The sequence below is a fragment of the Botryllus schlosseri genome, chromosome 8 (assembly GCF_051294905.1).
Source record: "Botryllus schlosseri isolate E-star chromosome 8, Bs_hap1, whole genome shotgun sequence".
Taxonomy (NCBI): Eukaryota; Metazoa; Chordata; class Ascidiacea; order Stolidobranchia; family Styelidae; genus Botryllus; species Botryllus schlosseri.
Genome location: NC_137243.1, coordinates 14,522,832 through 14,540,557, shown reverse-complemented (window position 1 = coordinate 14,540,557; position 17,726 = coordinate 14,522,832). Strand labels below are relative to the sequence as shown.

The following is a 17,726-nucleotide window of genomic DNA, read 5'->3' as shown; positions in this document are numbered from 1 at the left end:
CGCCAGATTATACAACACTATACTATTTCACTGATGAAGAAAATGCAAACTAAAACTTATAAAATCTGTATTAGAATTCAGAAAAGGTGCTCATGACGAAAATCATTTTCATCAAGTCAACTGGTACTAAATCCCTGCATGCCATTTCGGTAAACGCTAATTTCGCAAGTTGCTCGGTTGCAATTAATTTTTCAATTTTCGATTGATTAGCGCACTCTGCCCTATACCCGTATCCGTGGCACGAGAACTAGCGTGTGAGATTCTCGGGGTGGATTGTACTGCGTCAATGAAGAGAACGCTGCCTTGAAGACTATATCGATAGCGAACATATATATGTCTCGTCTATTTTACGGCGTCGGGAGAGCGAAAAATCACAAATTAATACATTGACGTAAAGAGATGCATGAGACTACGCAAAGAACAGTTTTGGTAATGGTCGTAATTGCCGCACTCGAACCCCCCAATTTAAGAGGGCCATGTCGACGGTGCCAAGAGGTTTCGTAAATCAAATCAAAGTAAAGTATCATCGACAAATTTTTCTTCGCACAATTTAGTGTCAGTGCATTTCTTTATTTTAATATGGATATTGGATACCGCCATCCCCAAAATGAAAATCAAAAATTAAAAAATACGCATACTTACAAAAAGGGGTCCAACTGCATTTGCAATTAGGAGATAAATTTCTACTACTACAACATAGCGTAATTGTGAAGCGTCCGGCTTCTTGATCGGTGGGTCGTGGGTTCTATCCCCGGCCGGGTCAGACCAAAGACCTGATTAAAACGCCGGTATCCATGACTTCCCTGCTTGGCGCCCATGCATTACAGGGATAGCATGAAGGGTGGTGCAAGACTTAGAAAGTCGTACAAGGCTATATCTGCACCTTCTTTGTCCAGAGGCATATGCACATCATGAGCTCATGGTATGCATATTGCATATGCACAGACCGTGTGTATGTCTATCATGAGTCGGTTTAGATGCCGCAAAACATCAAGGACAAAAATGAACTACGTCCCTTTTCCTTCCCTCTCCTAATATCGCTTGAGGCCGCGGGGTGTGCAAATTAGGATTGCCGAGCCATATAGGCACAAACGTGTTGGTACCGACCATTTCCGCGTCAGGGCACACCAAGAAGTATTGAGTCTCGGCCAACATGTGACTGAGCAAAGTGCGCTGCCAAACAGATTGGCGGCGATAAAACCTCGGTGTAAATTATAGCTGTTCGAAAACATATGAGGTGCGTTAGTTATGGCCACGTACTCTCCCTCACCTGGCCTGGCCTGGCCGAGTATTGCTCGAGCGACTTATAAATCTCCAGAGAAACCAATGACGGAGAAATCTTATCATGATATCAAACCAATTTGTGTAATACAAAGGTCGACGCATTTTCACGACCAAGCCATCTTCTCATAACCAATGTCCTGCGTGAAAAGCCCATTGGTTATGAGTACGCAACACAGTTACCGTGAATGAGAACAAACATGAGATCGCGCAAAGCGCGAAGAATTTCATTGTTGCAAGAAATTCGGCAAATATTACAAACATCGCTCTGGTGCGGTCGTGACCCAACTTTATATCATTCGCGACCCATACTTTAACAACCCCTGCTTTCTGCGAACCCCGGAATCGTATACGCGACCCCCCAATTTGGGACGCTTGAGGCTACAACGCTACATTGTGGTATAAGGTGAATATAGGTAAACTTCACCACAAATGAATTGGACGCATTGGTGAATTATAGGCAATTTCCTCACATTAAACTTAACAAGGTCCAGATTCGGTAATAATTGCAATTACTCGACCAATTGCTATGCGCTATGCTTTCAATTTTTTTATACCGAATTTGCTAATAAAACAAATAATGTGGCCCATCCAAAACATTATCCACTTTATGCTGCCCGATGTACTCAAAAGCTTATTCTTTTCTGCCATAAAGAGACAACGCAGATGACGTTTCTGATAGTGTCTCCGTCTCCCTCTCTTTTGTGGCTTGTCTCTCGTTGCTGATCTCACAAAATAAATCTGTAACGAATAGATTTCATGGTTTGAGAGTGCGTTTTAGCGAGCTTGTTGTGTGATCAATGATCATGTTTCAAAATCGCTGTGCGCGTACGCGGCATCGATCAGGTTATATTAAGGTGATTGATTGAGTTCAAAAAGATTGTTTTGACGCTGAAAACAGCGCGCGATTGTCTGCGAGAACCTATAAACGGTGACGAAGCGAGAGTACAGCTTTCAAATTTGTGGGAAGCAGAATGCCTAGATTGCCTACTCATCGGGGATAAGTTTTTGGTAATTTCCTATTATCGCACCTACGAGAGAGTTTATTCCAGCCCAGAACGCGTATACACAACATTACATAATACGTAATGCCGTAACGCAGTGCGATGCGATAATTCTTCCATTTTTTTGCACAGTACTTCTATTGTCCGCGCGGGCCGTGCTGCATACATGCATTCTACGCGTCATCAGTATAGCCGGCTTATTAAGCGTACTAACTGAAATAATCTCCTGCCTGATCTAATGGATTAATTATTATTGTACCATAACGTCATAGATATATTGATGCCGAGTAGACTTATACGAAAATCGGCAACTGAAACTTCAACAGGGTCCATATGCAATTGCACAGGTGCGTCAAAATGACTTTCTTCTTAAGCGATGTAACTGTGACTGATGATCTTCAACTATATCTCACACTCACTCTGTAAATTTAACCGTATAATGTTCCAAATTGGTGCGAAAATAATTCTCGTTAACGAAGCGACGGTCGTATTGCGTTTTGGCACTGCTAGTCTAAATTACTTACACATTGAATACTACAGGATAAAATTATGCTGCAACTATAAAACAAAGTCAACTCAGGCAATTTAGCGTAATCGCTTGTTATTCGGCGGCGATGGCATAAGCAATCTATTTTTAGATATTTCGCAACCTACATTCGATGGCCAACGAGAGATGCACGTAGCTTTATAAAGAGCGCTATCTCCGCGGAAGGCCCAAAACCGAAAGGCATGGCAGAGAAGAATGTTCTAATAAAGACAGAGAATAATCTCTCTTGTGCAAACAAAAAATAGCGTGGTGCACGAGAGACGCGACGCGTGATTTGCGGCGTATATCCTGGCGTAAGTTCGGAATGTCGCGCTGCGTTATTTCGTCATCGACGGCCGAAGCAGCCGAAGCGTCTACGGCATCCTCTAGTCTAGAATCTCTTACAGGCATATATCCCCTTGCCGCGTTAGAAGAGCACGGGTTTATCGCTTCGCGGAAATTGTGATGACATCGTAATCGACGGGACAATGTTGTTGCCGATCTTCCAGTTATATGCACGCATTTCAACGAGATGACATCGTGAATTTTTTCATGTCCCTTTCGTTTCATCCTCTAAACATGAAACCATATGATCTTGTTCATTTCTGATAATTGTTTGCTCCACCCGAATTTAATTCCAAATATCACCGAACATGGTGCTATTGTTTTCCGAGAAACCAACGTCTTTCAGAACATAGGATAATTTGTCTATTCTCCACTGGGCCGAATGGCGAGGGCTTGTGATATGGTGATTATGTCTGTATATGATCGTTGACACAATCAGCGCAATTGCTATAGGGTTACTGAAGCGTAGTTTGTACAGTTAAAACTGATCTGTAATGTAAACGAATCTCTATTTACATTGGCGGCAATAGCGACTGCTTGTAGCGAGAGGAGTGATATTTCCTTAAGAAGTGACTTTGCCTATTAATTTATGTATAACTTAGCGCTGACAAACTTGAAAGGAAGCATACCTTAACTGAACAATTAGTCTTCTACAATGGGCTACAAACGGATGTTATCATATCGGCGTTGTCGTGTGTAATGTAAATAAGCGTTTTGTTCCAATCCTGGTATGTGTGAAGGCATTTCATTCATCATGAACGACTTCGATAATCATGCAACCGCTAGGAAAGAGGTGAATTCTCGTTAATTGCAGAAATGACGGATGGACGCATCGCAGTGTTAATAAGTATCTTGTGATATACAGTCGACGGTGCTGTCTCATAATAGATGTTATTTCTAGGAACTTTACATGGGTAATAACAGGGATATCTAGATAAGTCCCTGGGGTAATAAGCGTATTTGTCACGCTCATGATGGCACAGTTATGATTGGCTATGTCATCCAATAGCATAAAGTCGTGGAAGCACTAATACATAAATGAAACAAAACGAAAATGGAATGGCCCTTAAATATTGACTCTGAATCAGGGCGCACGTGAGATACTATTTTGATGACAGAGGAATATCTTTACGTGTCAGTAACGGCGAAGGTGTCAATTCCTCACATCATTTGTTTTAACGGGTATGTCAGTAGTAAATTAATTGAACGATCACGTACAGAAATATGGTTGTGCTTCTAACAATAGCTCGATACTCTAGCAACCCCATCAATCGGCGCCATCAAAGGATCTTGCGGCATACCTCCTATGAAGCTCCTGGTGTAACATGAGCGAAATATTTGCTCGGATGATAGCGGCTGATAATTCAGATAATGTCAAAGTTAATAGACTTGATATTCCTGTATGGGATTATGGAATGCACAGTGTGAGGGAATGTGGAGTCCCAAGTTACCTGTAATCGACGAAGCTATCTAGTCAAGCTAAGTCAATAACCTTTGAAGAATTATCGATTGTAAGAGGCTTGTAGTGCAATAGCGATTGAGTACTCACAAGGGATCAGTCATAACGTTATCATCCAGTGAGTAGTTTTACTAATAGCTTGAGTGAACGAAAATTTTAATCTCAAATTCATATCCTCTGAATCATCGTGATACTTTTCTCAAAAGAAGGCTTCAATGATTATATAGTGCGGCACGTGGTGAAATATGTATAAATGCGGCCGTACGTACGCCAGTTATCGGCATTTCCAATTTCTACTTTACGTCATACTAGGATAATGTATGAACACGCCGTTGGACAGGCAGCGGAATTTAGATTTATGAAACGAGGACCATCAGACAATGAAATGTTGCGAAGAGGGGCGGAGTATACAACAAACAGGACTGACCAGGCGACAGTGCTTTGAATAGGAATAATTCGTAGCACGTGTGGTATGCAGAATTCCACTCGAGGTACAGTCGGCTGTTTTGTCACCTGATAGTTTTAATCGACTTATCCTATAGGTTGCGATGTCGCAAATGTAGTTGTTGCCTGGAAATTTAGTGATGATTTCAAATTGATAAACCGATATCAGCATGATGGTTTCCTGTTGTGTTGAGGCGAAGAATGTACAATTCATTAATGCATTTCTAGCTAGCAACCTGTAACTTTGTATAGACTATATAGTATATATATGAAAGATATCCACGGAAGTTGAGGGTTTCTGCGTGACCCGTGTCCTAGAAAAAAAGTTTAATGGCCTGCATTGGTCGTTTACAATATTCAATCGTGAGGTATTTGAATCGGCCAAACTAAAATGTTGTATCGTGTACAATGTGCAAATGCGCATGCATTTCGATATGCGTTCAGGAAGTCAGCAATTATACATTTGTGGGTATAGTCAGAAAAAAACATGAGCCGTGTTACGAACATGTATTATATATATTCACTGGATTGCACCCGTTTCCTTAGACATGCACCATCTCACATTCATGCTGTTGCCATGATCGGTGGTACACTACCCGTTTCATTGGGCTTTGTGATATATAATAGTAATACCCGTCATCGGGACATATATAAAAGGCAATCGGGTTCTGCGTTCGGCACATATCTTACTCTCGTCGGTCACAAACGCGAGTTTTCGAACTGCTGACATTGTCGATTAAAATATCACCAGGTACTATTCTACATCCGTACATTACTCGTTCTTATAATTGTTTAATGTTATAATCACGGAGCTTTGATGTTATAATAGAATTTATGAACCGCTCAAGCACGGATTTAGCTTCCTGCCTCTAACTTTTGTTAGGTTGGCATCCAATACATACGATACAGATTGTTCACCAAGTTGGGTCATAGGTCATCAATGTCACTGAACATTGATTATAAGAAGTTTGGAAGCAGTGTACATTGTAGCGGATTAACTTCGTTTACGACCCTGTACAAATAAACTTTACCGTTCTTTCTTAGCTTATTTATATAGAATCTATAGTTTTCAAGAGCGTTAAGCGAGCGCTTGAAGTGCTCCAAAGAATTTGCGAAGAATTCCATACCCTGTCAAGATATTTCAAGCACCTCACCAGTAATCTCAAGTGTGTCCACGACAAGATTCCGCGACATAACAATGACCTGCTGGTTGGCTCAGTTTGTTGTTTTTACGGTCACTGTTCAAGTGAGGTCCAGCTCAGTCCGTACCGTCGGCGCTGCGTACCTTGCCGAAAACGGCACTGTCATCTTTGATTCCTCGGAAAAAGACTTGTATCCCGATGCGGTAAGTACGCGCGTCCGAACTGACGTCAAGTGTGACATTTTCCCATTGTTATGTCACGGTGCTGGACAGGCAGAGACTACACGAGATATATCACACAGATCTTTGCACATCCAGCATGACAACATGAAAAGTTCAATCTCGCAGTGTAAATATACAATGCCAGGCGTATAAGTCCACACAATTCAAAAAACAATTTAGGCTTCACCTATCTAAGATAGACTGCCTATCTTAACAACAGCTCGTTAAATGATGATTAGTTTATTCGCGCCAGAACAACGTGAAAGCGAATCGCGTTGAATCTTGAATACTCTCTCACCCTCGAAGCGATATATGCAATTCTAACATCTGCGAATACCTTTCGAAAAATAGGATAATCTGTATTTTGTACTATACCCTACGAAATTTCTGATTGGGAAAGCTGTGATCTCATCATGGCTGGGTTCATAAAACCAGAATATTTATTTATGTATAGTTGTCAGTTCCTCTGAAGCGGCATGCTCTGCAGGAACCGGTAACAAAATTAAGAAATCCCAATGATATCGCAATGGCCCACAATGACACATATTTTGCCTTGGTTGATTTCATCTTCAAAACATATAAGCCGTCTTAACATGGTATTATCTTGATCGTTGTAAACACAAGGTGTTATTGTGTCACATGTCCGTATAAGGCCTGGTTTCAGGCGACAATAATTATCACCTGAATCACATATATTAACATATTTCCAACGCTATAAATCACCGGACACCGTACGGTTTCGTTCGGCGTTGCCGTGTGCGAGACATTTTTCTCGCGTTGAAGACATTCCAAACATTCCGCAGGACGCTTGTTACCCGCATTTGTTATGTCTCATTATGGAAAGTGATAATTGTGATTGGACGAAGGAATGCGGATAGTAGGATAAATCGACAACTGCTAGATTATTTCTCATTTACAAAAATCCCAAGATGCTGACTAATTTCCTGACAGAAAAAATACTTTCCCTTGATGTGCGCACAGTTCCAATGATTTTTCGAAAACATCACAAGATCGGAACTTTTAAAAATACAGACGATGAAGCGCGTTTCCAATGCATCCGAAATTATCGGCGGCGCTTTCGTCTGATCTTCACATCTGATATACCGAAGCGAATCGTGTTTGTCTGCAATAGCCGTTATTTGAATGGGAGATCTGTCAGTTCGTGGTCGGGGTGGTATTGGAAAATAATGAGGCTTTGTGCTACGCATCTTTTTTCGGCTACGTTCAGGATTAATCCGCAAACATTTGCGATCGAATCGCGAGCACCCTTTGTTCGACAAACATTAGCACTAATTGCTATTGGATATATCTATCGCAATCGCGTCTAGGTTTTATTGCTCCTCTTAGATTCCTGAATGATTGACACAACCTATAACGCCACTTCGAAACGCGATCACTCGGAATTGACCAATGTACGTACACGTACAGTGTACTGTGGTAGTATACTGATGCTATAGTTGAGACACATAGCTCTTCATAGGACGATTTAACATTGATTTGTTGAACTTGTATATCCCTTCAGGCGTATGTTCTATTCAAAAGCTATGTGCATTACATTACGCACATTCCAATATAATAGTTTTAGCCTGCTCTCCTTCACTTCATTCGTGTCTGGAAAGTATACTTTTGGTTATATCTAATGATTGCACAAATAGTTTATCTGTACCTAGAACAGTGTCTATAACTGTAATGTTGCATCTATTGATTAGTAATGAATTTACAGATAACAACAACACTGTAAAATGTGATGACATTGAGAATACATATTTAGGTTCCACTGCCCGGAGTGTGTCGCGAATGCTCATGTGCTTCAAGTCACCCGAAATGTGAAGCCGGTGTCAGTCTAGTCGCCGACGGTTGTGGATGCTGCAAGGTGTGCGCTCGGCAACTCGATGAAAAGTGCGATTTAGAACACGTCTGCGATCACCACAAAGGCCTGTACTGTGATGGAAACTCCTTGACTTGCAAAGGTAAACACGGGGCTTTCTATCTTTTCTCTAAGTATGTCTGCGAAGCCGAGAAGTGAATCAGGTCTCTGAGTTATAGAAAAATATAATCTAGGAATCCTTGTGCAATCGGGTATGTAATCGTCGGAATATTACCAACTCTTGTGACCTTTATGGACGCTAAATACGAGTCGGTAATATCCTTCCTAGCACACAATCAATCATAGCTCACTGAGAATTTGTAATCACCATGTATTGAAAAGCAAATATCACTGCACCATCAATCGGTTTTAATCTTTACCTTGAACCGATGTGGTATATTGAGCATTGAAATGCCAAATTTACCCACCGTGCGAAACTCGTAATATCTTCAAGAGAACCGAATGAAAATATCGCAAAGTCTTATTGAATCAATGGTGTGTAATACAATAAGAACATAGCTTCGTTGGGCATATCCGATAAAACCCTATTGTTTCGAAATTTGCTATTACCGACTGCCAAGACTCATATTGATTAACACGCGATTTATTCGGTTTAGCTCGTCTGGGAAGAAATTGCTACGTCGCAAACAAATGGCATCAGAACGGAGCCACCTTTTCGCCCAGTTGCAGGATTGCATGTTCCTGCATCGACGGGCACATTGCGTGCTTTCCAAAGTGCAAACCTCCACCGCCTGGATGCGCTTTTTCTAGGTATTATACGTTGTTTCATAAATTCCTGAATGTTAACCTAGTTTGGCAATGCGCTATTTTTGAAAGTTACCTCATGCTTTATCTAGCACTAAATTATTTTCGTATAATGGGGAACCGGCGATTCCAGAGCATTCTTGTGGGTAATCCGAACAATACAGTGCCCTTTGTTTACGCTCCAGTTAAAAGACACTTATGGTCGAGCGAAAATATTGAACTCGGATAATACACTGTCAGAAACTCAGCCCAAACACGAGATATTTAATTTCAACGCTTAATGACGACGTCCGTAAATTGTCATTTGAGGAGAGGTTCTCGACATTCTTAAAGGTATAATAGACCTGGTTCGATATGCAGTACTTCGCGAGGTACGACGTGAATCAAACGGTATTACTTGAAAATAACGGCGCATAAATTGAAATCTCCTTCTACTATATCCACGAGATATCCCACATGTGGTCATTATAACCTCTAAACGCCGCATTATGAAGATCATCTTCATCTTGACTTATCCTTGGTTCTTCAATACATATATTATTACCGGAAAGAGCACAACACCCCATTCGCGGAAACAAATTTTGCGGCGCCTAAAAGTCTCGGGTACTCGATATTTCGCGCATCCTCCTGCCTCTAAATTGGCGCGAAGGCTTGCGGGTAAACCAGTCTTCATTCCCAGCTGGCGCTAATGCCTTTGATCCTGTTCGACACCTTTTCTTAATTACATTAAGACGTAACACACTCTCCCAATGGCATGTTTTTCAACTATAAATGACGTCACGACTAGATGAAATGAGGCCATCGCATTAGAAGATTGATACGGGTGATGACCCGGCTTTGCGCTAACGGCATTGACCAGAGCGAATTACAGCCCGCATTAGGCTGTAAATCAGTTTGTATTCGTAAAGCTTCGACAGCGTTCGGATATGACCGCTGATTTTACGAGAACGGTTAAGCGGAAAAGAGCAAATATGTTACGAGACCGCATGCAAATCATATTCTGAAAAGCAATTGGGGGCACAAGTCAGTTGCAAAAACTAATACGGAAGAGAGGAAAATTCACGATTTCCATACCACCAATCAATCACACGCCGCATGACTTAATCAAGAGAGTTCGATCGACATTTGCTGACCGGTTCAGTCTAGTCAAGCAAATTAAATTCGAATGCAAATTCGGTCATATATTTGCTCTGCATTCATTCCCATCACTCGTATGTCATATCTTGTCGTGCCGTGTGTCTCGTATAGCGGTCACTTGCTGACCAAAACTGTAACATTCCACGACAAAATAATTCTAATCGCAAGCTGTAAGTCGTGCTACATCAATGCGTGAACAAATCTGATTCGAGCAATGGTTTTGTTGTGTTCAGCCCGATTTAGTTATCGCACAAAAATAAACGCGTGTAGACTACATAGGTCGAATAGGCCCCTATGTCGGTATCCTTTAGCACATCGCCTGATAATTACATATTCCGACAAAGTTAATGGTACATTAATCGTCGAGTACTAAATCAAGAATGGCCGGAAATATTCTATTTTTGATCGTTTCAATTTACTCACCAAAATACGCTAAAAGCCAGAAACAATCGATGCGGAATTATGTAAAGCATCTTTCGAGAACACCGATGAAATAGTTCATTGTGAGATGTTAATGTTGTTGGTCTATAGTTACTGCTAATCCGGCCAGCTCAGAAGCGTGTGAGCGCCGACTAGAAGGAAATGTGAGATAAAAATTCGGCTCCACTTCATGACGTAATAGCCTCAAAAGAGTTGACCTTACACATTACAAGACTGCTAAACTCAGCAGAACTGCAAGTGTACACTTTGCCTTGTTTACACGTCTAATTTACTGAAACGTTTGGAAATCTATACCCCAAAACTGGTCTGAAACCTTAGAAAGAAGATGAGCTCATGGTTAAGTCGGGTTTAGATGGTTACGATATACCAAATTTGATAAACATTGCTAGAGTCGATGTGTTAAGGATATAGACGGTTTGTTTTTGCACCCGCGCTACATTCTTTGGCAAATAACTCCCGGCGCACGCGAATAACATTACAATTTCCGAAAAGAAGAACCCCCAATACATCATTCTAAACGCTGAAAGGCGCCATTGTTTCGAAAGAACTCTCTGGAGATATAAACACCAATATCCTAGGATGCCACAGAGATGTGTGTCTGCGCGCACGGTCCTAATTGGACATTTTCATTCAGATTGACGAAACCGTCAAGCACCTGCTGCGGAGAATGGAGGTGCGCGAGACGTCCCGTGCAATATTGTAAGTATGATGATAAACGTTGTTGAACAAAATTACCTTTCGCCGCATTTTATACCATTAATAAACGTACTGTGGCTAAACTAACACATCTATTTTGTGATTGCATCGTCATACCGTTATCGTCGCAACGAGATTGAGTTGAGTCACCCAAAATTATGAGACTTACAAATAGTCACAAGTATGTTGAAATTTGACGATAGCTCAATATAATGGTGATTAAATATCATAATAAAAAGCTAGAGAAAATTTTCTTCAAAATTTTGTCAATCCTTTTCCCTCTGTAAAGCATTTGTGAAACTGCACATAGCGCGCAACCTGCGCATGCATGATTGACGAGATTCCAACTTAGTTTGCTCCAGACACAGCAAAAACTTTGAAATTTACGCAGAACAACGCAATACAATCGGATTTTTGCGAGTTTTATCAATTCTAAATTAGGTGATTGAGTATAGACGAAACGTTATGATGCTATGAAAACGACATTTCAAAACATTCCCTAATAGGTGCTATATGTCATGGTTTACAGTTGTAAAAAAACACCCACAGACGAAGCAATATAGTCACACCGAAACTTTCACACGAAGCCATTATACCCCTTCCACATAAGGAATATTGCTGCAACATTCCCGTAATTGCGATTGTGTGATAAGCCAAAATGCGACAACTCTCGAAACACTATTCCGATGTAGCAGTTCCTACTTTAAATCCGTAAAACAGAGTTTTCTTGTTGTTCTCGTGGTGTATTTGCGTCTTCGCTTCTCCGCTCAATTACATATAGGTATGCTCGGCAAACATAGTTAATTGCATATGGCGTTGCATTTATGCGCTTTCGTCACGTTTCCGACATTTTCGAGATTCATTCGATACTTGTGCGATCTCGAACAGAACTCATTTTCTCGAAATCGCTCGCCGAATTGCCTCGAAAGCGTAGCATGCATGATGCAGTGAGGACAAAGCATCACCAGTGTGAGGAAACAGCGAAAATACATTATTTCAATGAGACGACATAATGCTGCCGAAATAGACCCGTAATTGTTCAAGGTGTACCGTAGAATTCGCGGAATCCTTGATAGAATGTATAGGGAAAAAATCCAATCAAAATATCGAAACGACAGGATGACATAGGATAGGGCTATCTTATTTTCAATACCACAAATCGAGGAGCTATATTCGGACACTGATCTGTAAAAGGATAGTCAACGGTTAAGTTCTGCAATTCTTCGTGACATCATGATTCATGAAGCCAGCATGCTGACGGTGACCAGCACCATGACATTAATTTAATTGAATACACATTTGCGTAACTATCAACTCGGTATGTACAGGGCCCATGTAGTGTGTTGAACGCACGTGACGTATAATGAATGCTCAATATATATATATGTGATGTGAATTTAGAATGAAGTTGAATGTATGACACGACCCAAGGAATTACACTAGAAGCGCATGTATGGTTATAAGACAGTGTATTGTTTCCCTTTCAATGACCCAGAAAATGCGATTAAACTTAACTAACACACGTGCCTAAACCGGCATAGCGTACATTTACTGTAACTATTTAACTGATCGGCACACCTACACACGCGCTTCGCATATGTTCATTTCAGTCGTAAAAACACTGCAGACTGATCTCGTCAAACGCCATGCGTCAAACTGATCCGTAATAATACCGCATCGGCCCACGCCCTGATAAATCCCGCTGTTGTGATTTGAAGGGGGTGTGACAAATTGAATCTCGCTTTTGTTATGGTTTGGGACATGCAAACGTAAGGGTCGCGCACATCCGACTGACACTTCACCGTAATAATAATTTCGTGATTTATATCGTCAGAGCCAGATCAAGTTACCATATTATCAGTGGTCGGAAGAACTAATCTGAATTGCATGCTTGAATTTTAGAAGATACCACGATAGCGTTGAACATGATGTCGATGGCCTCGTCATTAGAGTGAAGAGTAGGAGTTGGCCCATCTTAAAAATATCGTACTAACAGCCTTTGTTAGTGAAGTATATAGCATCACTGACGAGTAGCTAAGTATCTGAAATACGTTTTAAGGATATGCCACTCGCTGATACCGCGAAAAAATCCCTTAATAATAAGATAAATAGAATTGCAATTTCAAATTAAATTGCAGCCAACCCACAATCCTGTCACTAAGTACATCTGTCAACAGCGCACGAAAATTCCTCGGTAAATGGGCGTTGTAATAAGATGGGTCATTTTAGTGTTCTGGGCGCATGTTTGTTATGGGGGTGTGATGTAGATAAGATGTTTGGCGGATTAGTGGGACTGAATAAACGAAAACAATGCAGAATTTGGGGTGGAGAAATTCCGCGCTATTGTGACACGCGTTTGGGGCTTAGCGATTGTGTTATTTCCGACATAGTCGTGCACCAGAGTCATCAAATAAAATAAACACAAGACTTATCACAACGTATGGTAGGAAGGCGGTATACAGTTATACATATTATGGGCTTGGGAATAATCTTGACATGTCATTGTGACGGACAATTTTTAGTGGCGGAAGCGCTAATGAATAGTTTTTTACTGCATTCCAGGCTACTGTATTTATACATGTTGACTTAATATCAGAAGTCGGACGAATAAATCACTCCGAGAAACAAAAACTGGCCGGAATTTCGAAATAGAATTTGTGAGGAATAACAAACCCCTGACCCCGAAGGGTCCGCCTTTACTCAATGCTTACTTTCGTCCTTTCAATTCTCAGTGCCGCAGAAGGAGTCGCTTACATTGCGAGGTTCGTGTGTCGTCCAAACGACACCCTGGTCCCCGTGCTCGAAGACGTGCAACTACGGCGTGAGCGAACGCGTGACAAACGATAACAGGGACTGCAGGATGACAAAAGAGACTCGTCTTTGCATTATCCGACCTTGTAGCTCTTCAGCTCGTCCTAGAAAGGTATAGATTCAAGCAATTTGCACATGATGAATAGATATGCGATGTATGCGTTATTATGTTTCGACACAAACTTCAATAGCGAAACTTATCTCGTCTGCGAGATCGTATCAGTGACGCTTCAGACCTCTCCGTAACCGTAGTTTATATACAACTTGGAATTTAACCACCCTGGTACATACGACCCGTATAGTCGTAACAGGGTGTTTAATTTGGTGTTTGTTTGTTTGTATGGTTTGGTTGGTTCGCCGCAAAGTCGTTGACTGGATCATAACGCTATACTCGTATGCACTTCCAGACGGTTTGTCTTTGTGCTGACAAGTGATAAGATCACACTAATTGTAGATAGTCGCTCGATATCAATATATATGGTCTTAGAAAATTGGATTATATATATCTTGAACAAAATCTGTCCGTGCTAACGCCAAACAAATATAGTCAACAACAAACTTGCAAGCACAAAAGATTTCACTCATCTCGAATTCGATTCGTCGTACGATCAGAGGTGGTCAAAGTAGTCAAGGAAGCTACTCAAGTAGAAGTAGAAGTAGCGACGGAAAAATCTACTCAAGTACAAGTAGAAGTACTTATTCCATAAGCAACCTGAAACTACTTGAAGTAGAAGTAGAATTGACCGAATTTAAATCTACTCAAGTAAGTAAGTAGTTTTGAGAACAGTCTTAATTCGTTCGCATGGACTGTCAAAAGCTGCAAATTGAGCTATGTGGAACGTGCAGAGAGCTTGATTCGTATTGATGCATCCCATGAGATATCAATTTTCGACAGAATAAGCATTCTTTCGCATCATGGGATGCAAATTATAGTATTGATATGAAAATGCGATACTAAGCTTTTGTTTAGTAGAATACTGCGTTTTAGAGAACATCATGACAGGGTGCCCGACCCCATATGATAAGGCCCCAAGTTTTGGCGAAGAGCAATACGGGGAAGTTGTATCGGATACGGTTTCAACACTTTGCGCGATTAGTATACGTTAATAACAAATATTGTGGATCGTAAAATTTATACTTAGTGTAACTTCATTTTCGGAAAATAGAGGCAGTACTACGGTTGCGTTTATGCTTCAATATATGTTCTGCAGACAAAAGAACTGAACGTATAATTAGAACTCAAAGTATGATACTCGGAATTGAATGTGAAATACTAATACCACTTCTAAAAAGCGGAAAATAAATTTCATGTCTTTTGTCCATAAAGCTTCAAAGGTGATCTGCTCAATCAGGTGTAGCGTTCAAAAATGCCGGATTTTCCAGATTAGCTGGACACGTCATGGGCTGTTAGATTAAGATACGATATGTAATTTCTATATTGAAAAACGGTAGTTTCAAACGTTATGGTGGGCCTTATTTACTGTGATGAAATATTTGATATGGGCGACAATGCGGTGTGAACGGAACCAAGCAATCCGGTACCTAAATTATATTCACTGATACTTTCGTGACAACATATTTGTCACTCCATAACTACTGTGCGCGAAGCGCAACAAAATTTCTGGGCTTTACTTGACTTTTATGAATATTAAATGTTGGTACTTCGTGAAAACAGCCCCGAAATTCCTCAGGCTATCTTCCGTATTAGGGGATTAAAATACTTCTACTTGACAAACTGAAAATAACGAAAAGTAAGTAAGTAGATCACAAAATATTACGAAGTAGAAGTAGAAGTAGAGAAAATCAGATCTACTTGACTAAGTAGCAGAAGTAGAGGAAAACTACTTGAGTACTTCCAAAAAGTAGAAGTACTTCGTTACTGACCACCTCTGCGGTACGATTCTCGTTCACTAGGACAGCTTTTATTGAATATGGTAATAATATAGAGTTATTGTAGGTCGCAGTGTCAACCCCGTTTTTAAGCATGTTCTGTACATTGCCATTTTATTTGGACAGATGAAAAAGAACTGCCGACGGCACACACGTCGCAGCAAGAGAGTACGGTATTCATTGAGCGGTTGCTTGAGCACGAAAGCCTTCCGTCCCCGATACTGCGGTACGTGCCGTGGAGCCAGGAAATGCTGTCGGCCGAGCAACACCAAGACAGTAAACATCGAATTCCAGTGTAAGCGCGCGCGTCACAGCGGAACTGAAACTTATCGCATCAAGAGAAAGATGATGCTAATTCAAAGCTGCACGTGCGGGTATTACTGTAGCAACAATGACATTTTAAGCTCGTCGCTCGGCTTGGACCTTCATCGTGATATATCGCCATCCATTGCCACGTGAATACGTTTCCATGGTAACGTGACGTGCAGATGGCTATTAGATAGTCACGGTCTCCGAGAGCGATCACTGTCGTATACGAGCCGAGTGTCTCGTGCCAGACGAATTCAATTTTCCCGGCGACCGAAAATGTTATCGAACGAAAAGGGTCTATAGTCGAACTCATGCATTTCCGGTTCCTGGGCGGTAACTCTATTTTGCACAATATTCGATTTTGTGGATATCCATTATTTTCGTAAATAAAGGATTTCTTATCGAATACCCATTTATTATATATTTAATTTATGTTTTTTTTCTGATTATGTTTATCTGAATAAAGATTGCTACTTTTTTTACAATAAGGCATGTTGATGTTTAAGGGAGGATATCTAAACTATTTCAATGGGCAGGTTATGCGGGTAAAATGAAATACGGAAAGTGGTCGGCGATCAGCATGTATATAGCGGATAGCGGCAGGTTTGAAGAAAAACCTTCACCTTCGAAGTGAAATAAGTCTAATATCATTTCCATAGGCAAATTCTTCGATGGGTACTCCGAAAAAGATGGATGTAATTCGTTACTGACATACTCCGCTTATAGCTACCATTGCCGTTATAGATCAAGGATATGGCTATTGGCCATGTTTACGCCTTTTCAGTCATCTAAGTTTGGAATCGTGGGTGGTCGGCGTACAAAGTTCAAACAAGCTCCGAATTCGTTTGGAGATACCTTTCCAGAATGAAGACTTTCTCACGATACATAAGTCGTTGAAACGACACGCAGGAAGAGTGGCCGGGGTGTGGCTCGGATATTGTGACTCCATAAAAGCTATACAATCAAGCTCATCACGATCAAAAACGGATTTATCAACGCACGAGTCGTGGGCGGACACGTGCAATGTGATAGTGGCCTGTCATCGGGGCAACAAAGATTTCTGATGAATCATGGCTAATAGTGTTTTAATTTTCTAGGAAGAAAAAGGCTAATGCATGCCTTTTTCGTCGAAAGAGCAAGAAGAACAGGTTTAATGCGATGGGACCATATACCGCTAAGGTTTTGTAATTGCATCCACAGTGACACGAGCATGCATACAAATGCATAATACAACGGCTCCTTTGTGAACAGTTGTTTTCAAAACACAAGGGATAAACTTGTTTACGCTCGTAAAACCCCTGAATTTCATTAACTCCTCCACACTGCATTTTAAATTCACGTATTTGTGGTATGTAATCTGGAGTGGCCGACTCTTGAATTCCAAAGGC

The 17,726-nt window shown here is 41.0% G+C and overlaps 1 protein-coding gene across 1 annotated transcript in view; it reads left to right on the top strand.

Annotated features, from left to right (window-relative positions):
* The window catches only part of LOC145444240 (CCN family member 2-like), a 288,076-nt gene extending 271,250 nt beyond the window's left edge, over positions 1-16,826 (top strand). The window contains exons 2-7 of the mRNA XM_080322188.1: positions 6,104-6,404; positions 8,194-8,392; positions 8,907-9,060; positions 11,267-11,331; positions 14,061-14,251; positions 16,156-16,826. Of these exons, the coding sequence (XP_080178314.1) occupies positions 6,258-6,404; positions 8,194-8,392; positions 8,907-9,060; positions 11,267-11,331; positions 14,061-14,251; positions 16,156-16,488 (1,089 nt within the window). The 5' untranslated portion in view covers positions 6,104-6,257 and the 3' untranslated portion in view covers positions 16,489-16,826. The remainder of the gene's footprint in view (positions 1-6,103; positions 6,405-8,193; positions 8,393-8,906; positions 9,061-11,266; positions 11,332-14,060; positions 14,252-16,155) is intronic.
* Positions 16,827-17,726: the final 900 nt, after the last annotated feature.